Genomic DNA, 12,560 nt, shown 5'->3' with positions numbered 1-12,560 from the left:
TGGGCAGTTGGGTTGCTTCTACATTCAGGCTTTTGTGAATAAATGCTGCTGTAAACAATCGTGCACAAGTTTTTGTGTGATTATATGATTTCAGTTCTCTTGGGTGTATACTCAGGAGTGGAATTGTTTGTTGTATGACATTTCTATGTTCACCATTTGAGGAAGAGACATATTTTTTCCAAAGTGGCTGCACCCTTTTCCATTCCCACCAGCAGTGCACAAGGCATCTGCCTTCTCCACGTTCTCTCCAACACTTCTTATTGTCTGTCTCTGACTATAGCTGCCCTGGTGGGGGTGAAGGGGCATCTCATAGTTTTGATGTGCATTTTCCGGATTCCTAATGATATTGATCATCTTTTCATGTACTTCTTGGCCATTTGTGTCTGGTTTGGAGAAATGTCTATTCACATCACTTGCCCATTTAAAACCTGGGTTGTTTTGTCTCTTTAGTACTAAGTTGTGGCACCTCAGTCTACAGAGGGGAAACTGAGGCTCAGAAAGGGGGTGTGACTGGTCCAGGAACACTGGGCCCACAAGCAGATGGAGACCAGAACCTGGGTTGGTCTCCGCCCCCCACCCCGCCGGCCTCTGCATCCAGCCCAGTGACCTCCTGCTCCAGTGTTGACCTGCCCCTCAGGCCATGCAGAATCCTGTCCTTGCGTTTAAAGATGGAGGGCTCCCCAGCCGGAGGGTGGGCCGGAAAGGCAAGGAAGCAGCAGTTCTGAGGAACCAAGCCGGCCCTCTCTTCCCCTCCGAATCACGCGGACCTGCCTGACGTGGCCCGGGAAGAGGGGACAGCCCGGGCCCTGTGGTCGGGGAGCCTATTTATACCGGCAGGGCCGTGTTGCAAGCCCTTCCTGCTGGCGAGAGGGACGTCACCGGGCGCTGACCTCACCAGAAACGCTGACGCATCTTCCCCTCACGCTTTGCTCGGATGGGGAGCGGGGCCTCCTCACCTTGGGGCCTCACCTTGGGGCCACTCCCCGCCCTCCTGCACATCACAGCCCCTCCCACCCAGCTCCAGGTTCCCCCTGCCAGTGTCCCCGCTCCCTGCTGCCCTCCAACCATACCCTCTTCTTGCAAGCTTTTAGGGGCTGAATTGTGTCCCTCAAATTCATGTGTTGAGGTCACAACCCCCAGCACCACACAATGTGACTGTCTTTGGAGATAGAGCCTTCAAAGAGGTAATCGAGGTCAAATGAGGCTATTGGGTGGGCCCCACTCCAACGTGACTGGTGTCATTATAAGGAGAGGAGATCAGGACAGATGTACACAGAGGGGTGACCATGGGAAGAGACTATGAAAAGGAGGCTGTCTACAAGCCAAGGAGAGAGGCCTTAGGATGAAACCAGCCCCGCCGGCATCTTGATCTCAGACTTCTAGCTCCAGGACTGTGAGAAAATAGCTTTCTGTCATTTAAGCCCCCCAGTCTGTGGCGTTTGGTTATGGCAGCCCAAGCAAACTAATATATAAGTTTAAAGCCTCGTGCTCAGAGCGAGGTCTTTCAGATGTGACAGCCCTAGTTTGAATGCCCCCCTCCTCTTAAAGGTTTCTACAAAGGGCAACTGAAGGAGGGGCGACCTTAACATCTCTGGGTCTTGGAGGCCTCTTTTTTTTTTTTTTTGCAGTACGCGGGCCTCTCACTGCCGTGGCCTCTCCCGTTGCAGAGCACAGGCTCAGGACGTGCAGGCTCAGCGACCATGGCTCACGGGCCCAGCCGCTCCGCGGCATGTGGGATCCTCCCGGACCGGGGCACGAACCTGTGTTCCCTGCATCGGCAGGCGGACTCTCAACCACTGCGCCACCAGGGAAGCCCTTGGAGGCCTCTTTAAACCGAGGAGATCTTACGGCTTCTGGACCGAGGGGTGAAAGCACTGGGCTGTCCCACGACTGTGGAGGCCGGTCAGCAAGGAGACCCTGAGAGGGGCACGAAGCTCTCCAGCCAGACCTGGCTCTCCTGCCTGGAGCCCGGCCCTGAGCTTCTCCGAGCTTCCGTTTCCTCGTTAAAGAGAGCTGAGGCATCCCTGCTGGCCGCTCTCCCTCCCAGGGCTGTAGCAAGATGAGATCAGGGATGTGAAATGAAGCAGGATCCCGGACTGGCCGGGCCCCCAGGAAGCCGCCTCTTGGAGGTGGGCACCGAGATGAGAAATCGAGCGGAAGTGACGTTTTGGGAGGAGAATCCGGAACTGGGGTGGCGGATTCCACCCTCAGGGGTGGCAACGGTGTGATGAGGACCATGCTGGGCGCCAGGGAGTGGGTGGGGGTGAGGAGAAGCCTCCTGGTGGTGGGGTGCCTCTGGTTTTGCCCACTGCTAGATCCTCAACACCTGGCAAAGCGCGCGGCCGAGTGAAAGTTTGTCGACTGCATAAGTGAGTGACGTGGGTGTGTCTGCAGAGGGGAGGGCTGGTGGGAACGGCCTTGGTGGTGATGATGGGTGCCGGGGTGGGGATGGGTGGGAGGGTGCCTGGCCTTCCCCCTTCTGGCCACCTTGGCTTTCCTAGTCCAGGCTCCACAGGGCCTGAGCAGCTCAGGCTTCCCTGGCAGCCCCCAGGGGCCCCACCCTGGCTCCTCAGCCTTTGACATCCTCCTCCCCACCGAGCTCCTCAGGGTGCAGGCCAAGGACCCTCGTCCAGGTCTGCTGGATGTGCTGGGGCTGCCAGGCACGGCATGCAGGCTGGGGCCAGCCCCTCCACCCGCTCATCTGCCCTCTCCTAGGCCTCAGTTTATCCTGTGCTGAAGCAGCAGGTTGGCTCGGGAGGCACTGTCTCTGGCCCCTTCATTCATCTGTGAGAAGCAGAGGACTGACTCAAGATCACTATCTTTCAGAGAAAGTGAAACCTGGTCCCCAACGGTCGCCGCAGCAACTCCCCATCTCCTCCGGCCCCCCACCCCACCTCCCGACAGCTAGTACTTAGAATCAGACTTTCATCTTTCCTTTTGCCTTCAAAGGGCTTTTGCCTTGTATGTCCATGACTGCAGCAGCCCTGTGAGGTGGCTGGGAAATACTTTTCAAATCCTCATTTTACGGTGGGTGGGTGGGGCTCTGAGGCCCAGAGAGGTTAAGCGACTTGCCTTGGATCACACAGCATGTCAGTGTGCTTGAACCCTAATCTCCTGTTTCTCTTGCCTCAAGTGCCTGGTTCTCCCCAGAAGGCCCTGTCTATAGAAAAAGAGCCTGGCTGTGGGCAATGGGCCTGGGATGGGGAAGGCTGGTTATGTGAGGGGTGCCTCGTGGGGGAAAGGAGATGGCTGAGAGCCCCGCTGGAGGATGCAGGTCCTGGGGCCAGAACCACAATCTCGGGGCTGCCAGCCTGGGTCTGGCTCTGTGCCCAGAGCCCGGTGGTTTCCGCTCACAGATGTCCCAACAGCCCTGGCAGGAGGGCGGGAAGGGCACTCAAGAAGGAAGATGTCTCGCTCCCTTCAGCCCCAAACCACAGAGGCCTGTGAGGCCGATGGCTCCTGGGCTGGGACTGGGCTGTGGGCCCTCCAGGAGCCCAGCTGGTGGACTCTCCCCTCCACCCCGGGCACAGACCCTGCAGCGAGCATGGACCCCCTTGCTCCCTGCTCGCCCCAGGAAGGCTGAGGCTGCGGTTTGCATCATCCTTGGGCGTGGGGCTGACCTCGAAGAACGAATTCGAAGAAAACAGGAGGAGGAGCAGGCATGCCACCGCACCCAGCGCCCATTGGCCGCCTGTGGAAACTTTGGTTTTTGGGGTCATGTTCCCAGAAGGCCTGCCCTCCCCCCTCCCCCTCCCCACCCACCTCACGAGGTGTTGGCCAATCATCCCGGCGGGCATAAAGTGGCTGCCAGCCCGCAGGGCTCCAAGCCTGGAGGTGTCACCCCCGGCAGGCGCAGGCCAGAGCTCGGTCACCCAGCATGTGGGCACAGTGTATGCGGAGGACACCGCTCAGTAAGTACTTCCTTCCTCCCCACCAGCACCTGCTTGCTGTGCTCATGGGTGCCAGTGGGGAGCAGGGGCACCCTCTGTCCTCCAGGAATAGGGGAGGCCAGGCGCCGGGCAGAAGGATGCTGAGAAGGGGAGAGAGCCAGGGGGTCAGGCAAAGAGAGGGATCCACTGAGAACAGAGCATCTTCTCAGGGTGGAGAAGGATATTACCAGAGGGCTTCCAGGGGGAGGGTGATGTAGAGTCAACTCTGGGAGCAAGGAAGTGAAGGAAGGGGGTCACTGCGGGAGAAGCCAGGGAAGCAGGTGGGAGGTGGGAGATGTGCTGGGGCAGAGGAGGAAGCCGCAGAAGCTGAGCAGCATCATGGTGTGATGTCTGGAAGGGCTGTGGAGCCTCCTTCTTGCCCCGATTTGGAGGCTCTGGGATGAATGGACACTGTCAGCCGGGCCTGGGGGCCCTGGAGCCCACACAGTCACACAGCACGCATAGCCACACCCACAGGATGACATGCACACAGAGCCACGTGACGTCATCTGGAACCCTCAATCTCACCAATCTGGGAACCCCCGCATGCAGCCTGGGGCCCCTGCCGTGGATGGGACGCAACTGTTGTGTGTGGCCAGCTGTTCCCTCGAGCCTCGCGCAGATCTAGACGCACACCCATGCAGGCATCCTAGTCCCACGTGTGCTGTGCCCACACCAGCCCCCCTGCCCGAGCCCAGCAGAAGGTACCTGGGGGGCGGTGAGGGGTGCCTGGTAGTCATTATGCCTGGGCGCCCGGCCCCTTGGCCTCCCCAGCAGCATCTTCCCCAAGGGGCCACAGTTCTTAGGAAGGGAAAGTGGTGTCACTGCCTTCCGGGCCATTGCGCCACAGGCCCTTCCGACCACGTGGCTGCCAGGGCCCTGTGGGTGGGTGGGTGGAGGCGGGGGAGTGGTAACTCTACCCGCCCCCCAGAACGTTCTGGCTCACAGCATCTCTGGTGGGCCTGACAAAAGTGGCCACTTACGGAGAGAGGAGGGAGGCATGAGAGATGGGGGCATGGGCTGGCCTTGGGTGACCTGAGCAAGCCCTTCTCCTCTGGAGCCTTGGTTTTCCTGTCAGTCAAATAGGGGCATGGACGAGATGGTCTCACACATCCTTTCCAGATGGAAACTTTGGGTGGAAAGGCAGCCTCTCCTGGTTCTGCAGACATAACTCAAGGTGTCTGGCTGCTCCTGGGCTGCAAAACCCTCCAGAGCCCACCTGCGTGGGGGGTGGGGTCTGTTACAGCAGGTTCAGGGCCTGCAGCAATGGCCACCCCTTAGCCCAGAGGACTTGCGGAGAGCAGCCCCACCTGGGCCACCCCAGGTCAGCTCCTGAGTTTGGCAGGCTTGACTAGCCAGGCCCCACCACCTCTTCTCAAAGTCTTACTTGGTGAATTGCAACCACTGTTTTAGGTGCTGGGCAGTGACTCGCTGGGAAGGTGGTGGTGGCCCCAGCAGGTACCCCCGTGCATGCACCGTGCCCAGCCCTGCCCCCAATTGCAAAAAGCCGGGGATGATGGGCTGTGCCCTCTGAGGCCCGCTTGAGTGACCTCCCCTCTGAAAGGCACCCACCTGTGGCTTCCTCACTAAGGCAGGTGGCACGTCCCCTCTCTGCCCCAGGTGTGATCCTCGGACTCCTGTTCCTGAGCATGGCGGCCACAAGCAAGTGCTTGGGCAAGTACCATGAACTCCTCCTGCAGCTCCGGCGTCAGGCAGACCTCATGCAGGACACCAGCACGCTCCTGGACCCCTTTGTGAGTGACCAGCCCCTGGGGGCATCTGAGTCTCAGAGAACTGTGGGGTTAGGGCAACAGTGAGTCCCAGAGAAGACAGGCCCAAACCCCACTCAATCTGAGGCTGGGGGGAAAACGAGTCTCCGTGTTATTCCTGGGCCACGGTGAACATCCCAGGCCTAACGCTGAGATGCCAAGGAGGCAATGCAGCTCCCCCAGCTTAGTGGGCCTGGAGTGTGAACCCCAACTCCATTGCCTCATTCGTCCATTTGCCCCATGTGCTCATCGCACACCTACCACGGGCCTTGTCTAGGCACCAGGATGTAGCAGTGAACAGTCCCACCCTCCTGAGCTCATGCCACCTCCCGTCACCTCCCCAATGACACAACTCATGCCACAGTCACCACCTGTGTGGTCACCCCTCCAGCCCCCCGGCATCCCTCTAACCTCACCTGCAGTGATCCAGGAGTCCTCTCCCCTCTCGGGCCTCAGTTTCTGGATCTGTACAATGGGAGGATTGGATGGGGGGTACATGAGGTCCAGCGGTTCACGGCTGAGCAGAGCAGATTCGTGTGTGTGTGTGTGTGTGTGTGTGTGTGTGTGTGTGTGTGTGTGTGTGGTGGGGGCTCCAGCTCTCACCCCTGCATCATCCTGTCCCCACAGATCCGCATCCAAGGCCTGGACACGCCAGGACTGAAGGAGCACTGCAGGGAGTGCCCCGGGGCCTTCCCCAGCGAGGACGCCCTGCGGGGGCTCAGCAGACAGGGCTTCCTGCGGACCCTCAATGCCACGCTGGGCCTCGTCCTGCACAGACTGACTGCTTTGTATCAGGACCTCCCTGAAGCCCAGCAGTTGGTGGGACTGAACATCCGCGGGTTCAGGAGTAACATCCACTGCATGTCCCAGCTGCTGCGCAGCTCCTCGGAGGCAGAGACACCTGAGCCCACTCAGCCAGGCCCCGGGCCCACGCCGCCGCCCACACCACCCTCAGACGCCTTCCAGCACAAGTTGAAGAGCTGCAGGTTCCTGCGCGGCTACCACCGCTTCATGCACTCTGTGGGGCAGGTCCTCCGGGAGTGGGGGGAGAGCCGGAGCCGGAGACACAGCCCCCGCCGGGCCCCTGGAGACACAGCCCTCGCCAGGCCCTTCAGAGGGGGGGCCCGCAGGACGTGGCCCTTCCGGAGGGACAGGAGACTCATGCTGAGGGGACAGCTTCCCCGGTAGCCTTAGAGGCACCCCTGCCAGGTGAAAGGTCAGCAGGTACTCTGCAGGATGGCACAGCCCCGGGGCCTGCCATCCTGCTCCCCTCTGTCCCCCGCCTCTCAGAAGTGCACTTTAAGGGGTGGGAGCCGGGCAGCCCCTCTACCTCCTCTGGGCTGGGCTAGGGACATAGAGTCAGGCTGTTGAGCCCCCCAGCCCTGAGTTCCTCAGTCTGGTGGGGTGGCCAGGTCAGGTCCACACGGGGCCAACTTTCCATTGATTCAGGGGTCTGATGACACAGGATGACTCATGGCCAGACTGGCCGCCACCCCCTGCTCTGCTGCCCGGAGGCCTGCCGGACTGTCCCTCTCATGACTTGCAGGGCCGTTGCCCCCATACTTCCTCCTTTCCCTAGTGGCCTGGTTCCAAGGTGGGGGAGGTCAGGGCCTGAGCTGGCCTCCTATGCCTCATCACGTCTCAGGCCAGAACCCTGGATGTCTGGATGACCTCACTTTAGGCAGCTGTGATGGGGAAGAGTGTACTAGAAAGAGCACTGATTTTGGGGGGTCCAAGGTTGGTCCCTAACTTGCTGTGTGGCCTCAGCAAGGCCACTTTACCTCTTTGTACCTCAGTTTTCTCTTTGTGATTTCAAGGGTCCCCAGACCATGTAAACCCCTCTCTGCCTGTCAGTTGCTGGGACTCTGTGACATAGGGTGGATATCAATTTCTCTCCATACATGGGGACACGCAGTACAGATGGCCACTGGGCACAGACTGAGTTCTCTGGAAGAGACCTCCTAACTAGCACCTGGAAGCGCCTGGTCTTGGGTCTTGGGTGCTGGCTGCTCCCCCTGGTGGTACATCATGGAATTTTCTTATGCTGAAACCATTGCCCTCCTGGAGGGGGTCCCAGAAGCTGCTGGGCCAATTCCTTGGAGGGACATGACTAATTTATAGATTTTTTAAATCAGTTTTTATCTGTTTCCTATTTATAAGGCTTATTTATAATGTGTATTTAATGTTAATATTGTGCCAACATATATTTAAAACTTGCCTGGTTTCTAAAGCCCCCGTGTCTCTCTGCTGCCTTGTGGGACAGGATGTGGGGGAGCCTCTTGGCGGGGGGTCCCTATGTGGTAAGGCCACAAGTATCCACCACCTGGGGCCTGGGCTTGGGGGTCCTTGCTCTATCCAGGAAGGGAAGTCGCACACCCCAGTCAGCTGGGGGCTCTGACTGTGGGGCATGTCAAACACAGACAAGGTGTTTGTTGTTTCTGAATGGGTCTCTCCTGAGAAGTTGGGGACCAGGGGTGTTGGGGTTTGGGAGCCAGAGGGGAGGGAGGAAGGATGGAGTGTATGGGTTGCTCTGGGCCCTTGTGGGTGTCTGGCTGGGGGTATGTGTGCTGATGTGTGTTGTGTGAAACAGACAAGATAATAATAGATCCTGCCTCACATGTGGCCTGTAACCTGGTAGGTGCTTGAAACTGCTTCCTGAAGGGCCCCGGGGTGGATAGGGATTCCACCTGGCTCTCTCCGGATGCTCAGGGCCCCGCCTCGGGAGGGTCATCTATAGGCTGATGACATGCTGAGGCAGCAGCTACAAAGGAAGGGCTCACAGAAGCCTATGAAAGTGACCTGGATCAGTCCCATTTCTAGTGGGAACAGGACTTAACATGGGGTGGAAGAGAGCCCTGTGTGGGATTCCCCACAATAGATATAACCCACTTTGCAGATAAGAAGACCAAGGCTCAGAGAGTTTGAGTCCTCAGAGCAAATTTACTGGGGGTGGGCACATTTTAAATTCAGGCCCGTTAGATGCCAGGGCAGGAGCATCCTCCTGTCACCTTTCAGCCTCTGTAACTCCGCTGACAATTTCATGAGTCCCCGGGGGCACGGAGCTCCCAAGTGTGGGGGCAGACAGACAACAGACAAGCAAAAGAACCAACAGGAGCATCTGAGGCTGCAGTGTGAGCTTGAGCTTGGCAAAAACAAAGTGGTGATGTAATAGAGAGTGAGAGTCAGGTGACGTGGGTTGTCAGTGTGGTGCCTGGAAGAGGTGATGTCCACTCTGAGGACTGAATGACGCACAGGAGAAGGGGCGGAGCCTGTAGGTGGCAGGAAGAGCTAGGGCAAAGGCTCCGAGCATTCAAGGATGAGGATATAGTGAGTGAGGGCATTGCTGATTTATCAAAAAGGCCCAGAGAGGGGAAGCATCTTGCTCAATGTCACAGAGCGAGTTAGTGCAGTGCTGGGGCTAGAACTCCAGGTCTCTTACTCCCAACCAGCAAGCGCCCAATATATTCCAGGCTGTTTACCAAGTACTTAGTAAGGGTCTCTACTGCCCCGCAATGGGCTCTCTCTTGCTCTCGGGCTCCTGCCACACCAAGCACTTTTGGGATCCCAATATGCCCAGGGTACCCTCCCACCACAAGGTCTCTGCCTAGGCTCTTCTCTCTGTCTGCAATGCCGTGCTCTGTTCTTTTGGTTAGTGCATCCTCGGCAATTCTTACCCCCATCGTGTTCTGGGTCTAACAACTTGGTTATTTTTTTTCTCAAAACTGTCATGTGGGGGGCCTCTCTTGGTTTGCTTTGCCGTCTGCCTCCCCCGCTAGCCTGGAGTCTCCAAGGATGGAGACCACATCTGCCTTGCTCTGTTCTCAGCACAGTACCTGGCACCCAGCAGGAGCTCAGTGAGCAGCAGGGCAGGGAACCTGGCCTAGACAGGTGCTACCCAGGTGTGGCCAAAGGCAGGGGCCGGCCTTGCTCTTTTCTGCCCTGCCCCAGCATCTGCCCTGCCCCAGCATGGGGGTGGGGGACTTTCCTCGGGCTGGGCTGCTGGGAATCTCTGGGTGGGAGGTGGCAGACACCGAAAGCCAGGCACCCTCAGGCTCCTGGAGCAGAAGGGGAATTGGCACTAAGGCAGCATGTGGCTGCCCATGGAGAGGGTAGAAGTTGGTCTGCGGAGGAAGAGCTGGGAAGCCCAGGGTGATTGTTCTTCACCCCTGCCTGGGCCCCCTGCCAGCCTCTAGAGAGGTGGCTAAGCCCCGGGAGAGGTGTCTGGGGCTGCTTTGAACTGGAGCTGCACCCACCCAGCAGGAAGCAGATCAGGGAGCCCCAGACTCTGGGGTGGGGTTCTTGGGGGTCCTATCAGTGAGGACTTGTCAATTCCACACTGTCTTCTGATGAGACCACAGCTGCAGGTGCCATCTCCAGCCTGGTCCCAGATCCACAGACCCAGCTGCCAGAACATCTGCTGGGTGCCCTGTGGTTGCCTCAAGGCTGAACTCAGCCCCAAGCCCACACGCTTCCTAATTGCCCCCACTGAAGTTCCAGAACCCCAGCGCACCTCCCTCAACCTCCCTTAGCCTCAACCTCTTCTCTCCCCATTGATCCTGTGATTTCTCCAACACCCTGTCCCTGGCACCTGCCTCCTTCTCTCCCCACCGCCAACCAGGTCCTGACTCCCTGGACACATCTCACTGTCATGTCTTCTGCTCACAAACCTTTGATGACTCCCTCCCATCCTGCTGCCTGAGGCATCGATTCCAAACTCCTCAGCACAGCCGGCCAGGGCCCTGCTCTCAGGCCCACCCAAATTTGCGAGCTCATCTCTGCATTTGCTACATGCTCAGCTGGCCCCCAACACATCCAGGCATCCTGACCTCCCAGTGCCTCCCCACTCCTCCCGCCCTCCCAGGCCCCGCCTCCTTAACTCCCCATTGAGTGGCTGGCGGGGCTTCCCTGGGGCTTCGGGCAGGGCAGCTTGCAGGGGTTGTTTCTGGTGTCTGCGCCTGGAGTCAGAACGAGCCCTCTTGGATCGTCCCCCCACCCCCCCGCCCACCTACTACAGCGACAACTGCTGTGAGATCAGGGTTCCCATGACCATCCGGCGTGAGGGGTAGCGGGGGAGGGGTTCTAATAATGCTTTTGTACCACAGTGTGAAGCTGATCCCCCTCAAGGCATGCTTTTCCCAGAGTGGCGATGCCCTGTGAGCCTGCAAATAGCATATGCTCCCCCCAGTGGCTCATGTGAAGGGACAAAGCAGCCGCGGGCCATGGGCGAGCTGGTACAGGGTCAGAGAGATAAGGAGTCCTCGGGCAACCCTGCTGCTGGAATCGACCACAAGCTGGGTTTTCTTTTCTTTCTGAAGTTTTTCAGGGTGACAGTCACAGCCCCTCAGTCAACCCTGAACATGACACACACGGATGGAAAGTTTCCTGGGACGGGGGGCCTGGAGGGCAGGGAAACTGCAGGAAAAAAGGCAAGGATGGGGTGCCAGCACTTATAGTCTGTTTAAAGAACAAAATCCTGGCTTGCAAATGGCAGATCTGGGTCTCTGGCCTCCATAGCCTCAGCGCCTTCGCTGCCCGCCAGTTCTGATGTGATTTAAACGCTCTCTCTCAAGGGACAGGAAAGTACTTGGGAGTTCAGCAAAGTGACTTCAAACCCCAGCCCCGTGGCCCGTGTAACCTCCGGGCTGAGCCTCGGCTTTCCTGTCTGCACAACAGACTCAGTTAATTGGCCACCTCCCAGGCCAGAGCAGAGGTTTTCTGGGAAACAATGCAACGCAGGGTCTGTTGGCGCTGCCGTCATAAGCTGTCACAGAACAGGTGCCCGAGCCGCCTCCTCTTTATTTTCTCTCCCTCATTTTCCCTTTTCCTTGTTGGTTTCTTTTTTCGCAGCTCTTCTGTCTTTGTTCCTGTCCCCCCTCCTCACCGCCACCACCCACGCCAGGCCTGGGACCTGGAGTGCCCACAGAACCCCTTTTCCACGCTGAGGAAAGGGTCACAGTCCATGGTCAGAGTGGGGAGGCCCTGGGCTCAGCCAACCCCGCTCCCTGCTTCCTGGGGCGTCCCCGAGGGCTGGGCTCCACTGACTCGGGGAGGGGCGAAGGTCTCTGAGGGAGGGGGTTGGGCAGGTGGGGCCCCAGAGCCCGTGGAGGCGGGCGGACCAGATGGGCCAGGTGGCTCCCGGGTTCTGAGGTGGGTGCCAGGGCAAGGAGTGGTGGCTTGAGGGGCACCGTGTCCTGGGGGTTGGCTGCAGCCCTGTGACTCCTCCAGGGATGGGGACAAGGGGACATGGCCCTGGTGCACACGGCCTGTGGCAGGTCTGAGTCAAAACACCTAAGGCCGACCCCGGCCGGTCATGTGGAGGGCTGCCCAGTCATCGCCTTATGCCGGCCTGGATCACCCTGGCGGGCTGGGCGCGGCCCAGTCAGCCGTGAGTCAGGCCCCGGCGGCCGCCACGCAGCACAGGGCAGGGGCCGCCGGGCCCAAGGACGACCCCTCCCCACCCCTGGCCCTGCTTCTCCCCTCAACCAACTTGAAGACCCTGCCCCACCTGTGTCAGGTGCAGTCTGGCCAGGGACCTGGGCTTCCGGCCCCTGTTGCCCCCAACCCTTCAGCCAGGGGGTGGGGTGGAAGTGGGGGGAGCCTCGGGGCCACCCGGCCCTGGACGGGAAGTCAAGTCGGGGGCGGGGTGAGGAGCTGTCTCCAGAGAAGATTCAGCAGGAGCAAGACGCAGAGGATCCTGGCCCACGTTGATGGTGCCCCACTGAAGACCCAGCAAGCACCCCGCCAGACGCTGGAGGGTCCAGCCTGGCACAGACCACGGTAGGCTTCCCCCAATTTATCCTCAGCACAGGCAAACGTCACCTTTTCCCGCATGTGTCGGGGGCACCGGATGGCCCACCTGGCT

General features: G+C 59.3%; 1 protein-coding gene across 1 annotated transcript; it reads left to right on the top strand.

Annotated features, from left to right (window-relative positions):
• Positions 1–3,877: 3,877 nt before the first annotated feature.
• Positions 3,878–6,886, top strand: OSM (oncostatin M; the record flags this gene model as incomplete). Its single annotated transcript, XM_079717738.1, has 3 exons — positions 3,878–3,911; positions 5,550–5,683; positions 6,326–6,886. The coding sequence occupies 3 exons, from the start codon at positions 3,878–3,880 to the stop codon at positions 6,884–6,886; spliced, it is 729 nt and encodes a 242-aa protein (XP_079573864.1).
• Between the last annotated feature and the right edge of the window lie 5,674 nt (positions 6,887–12,560).

The sequence above is a fragment of the Hyperoodon ampullatus genome (assembly GCF_949752795.1).
Source record: "Hyperoodon ampullatus genome assembly, chromosome: 13".
Classification (NCBI taxonomy): Eukaryota; Metazoa; Chordata; class Mammalia; order Artiodactyla; family Ziphiidae; genus Hyperoodon; species Hyperoodon ampullatus.
Note: the sequence above shows the minus strand (reverse complement) of the source record. Positions and strands in the feature narration are given on the sequence as shown.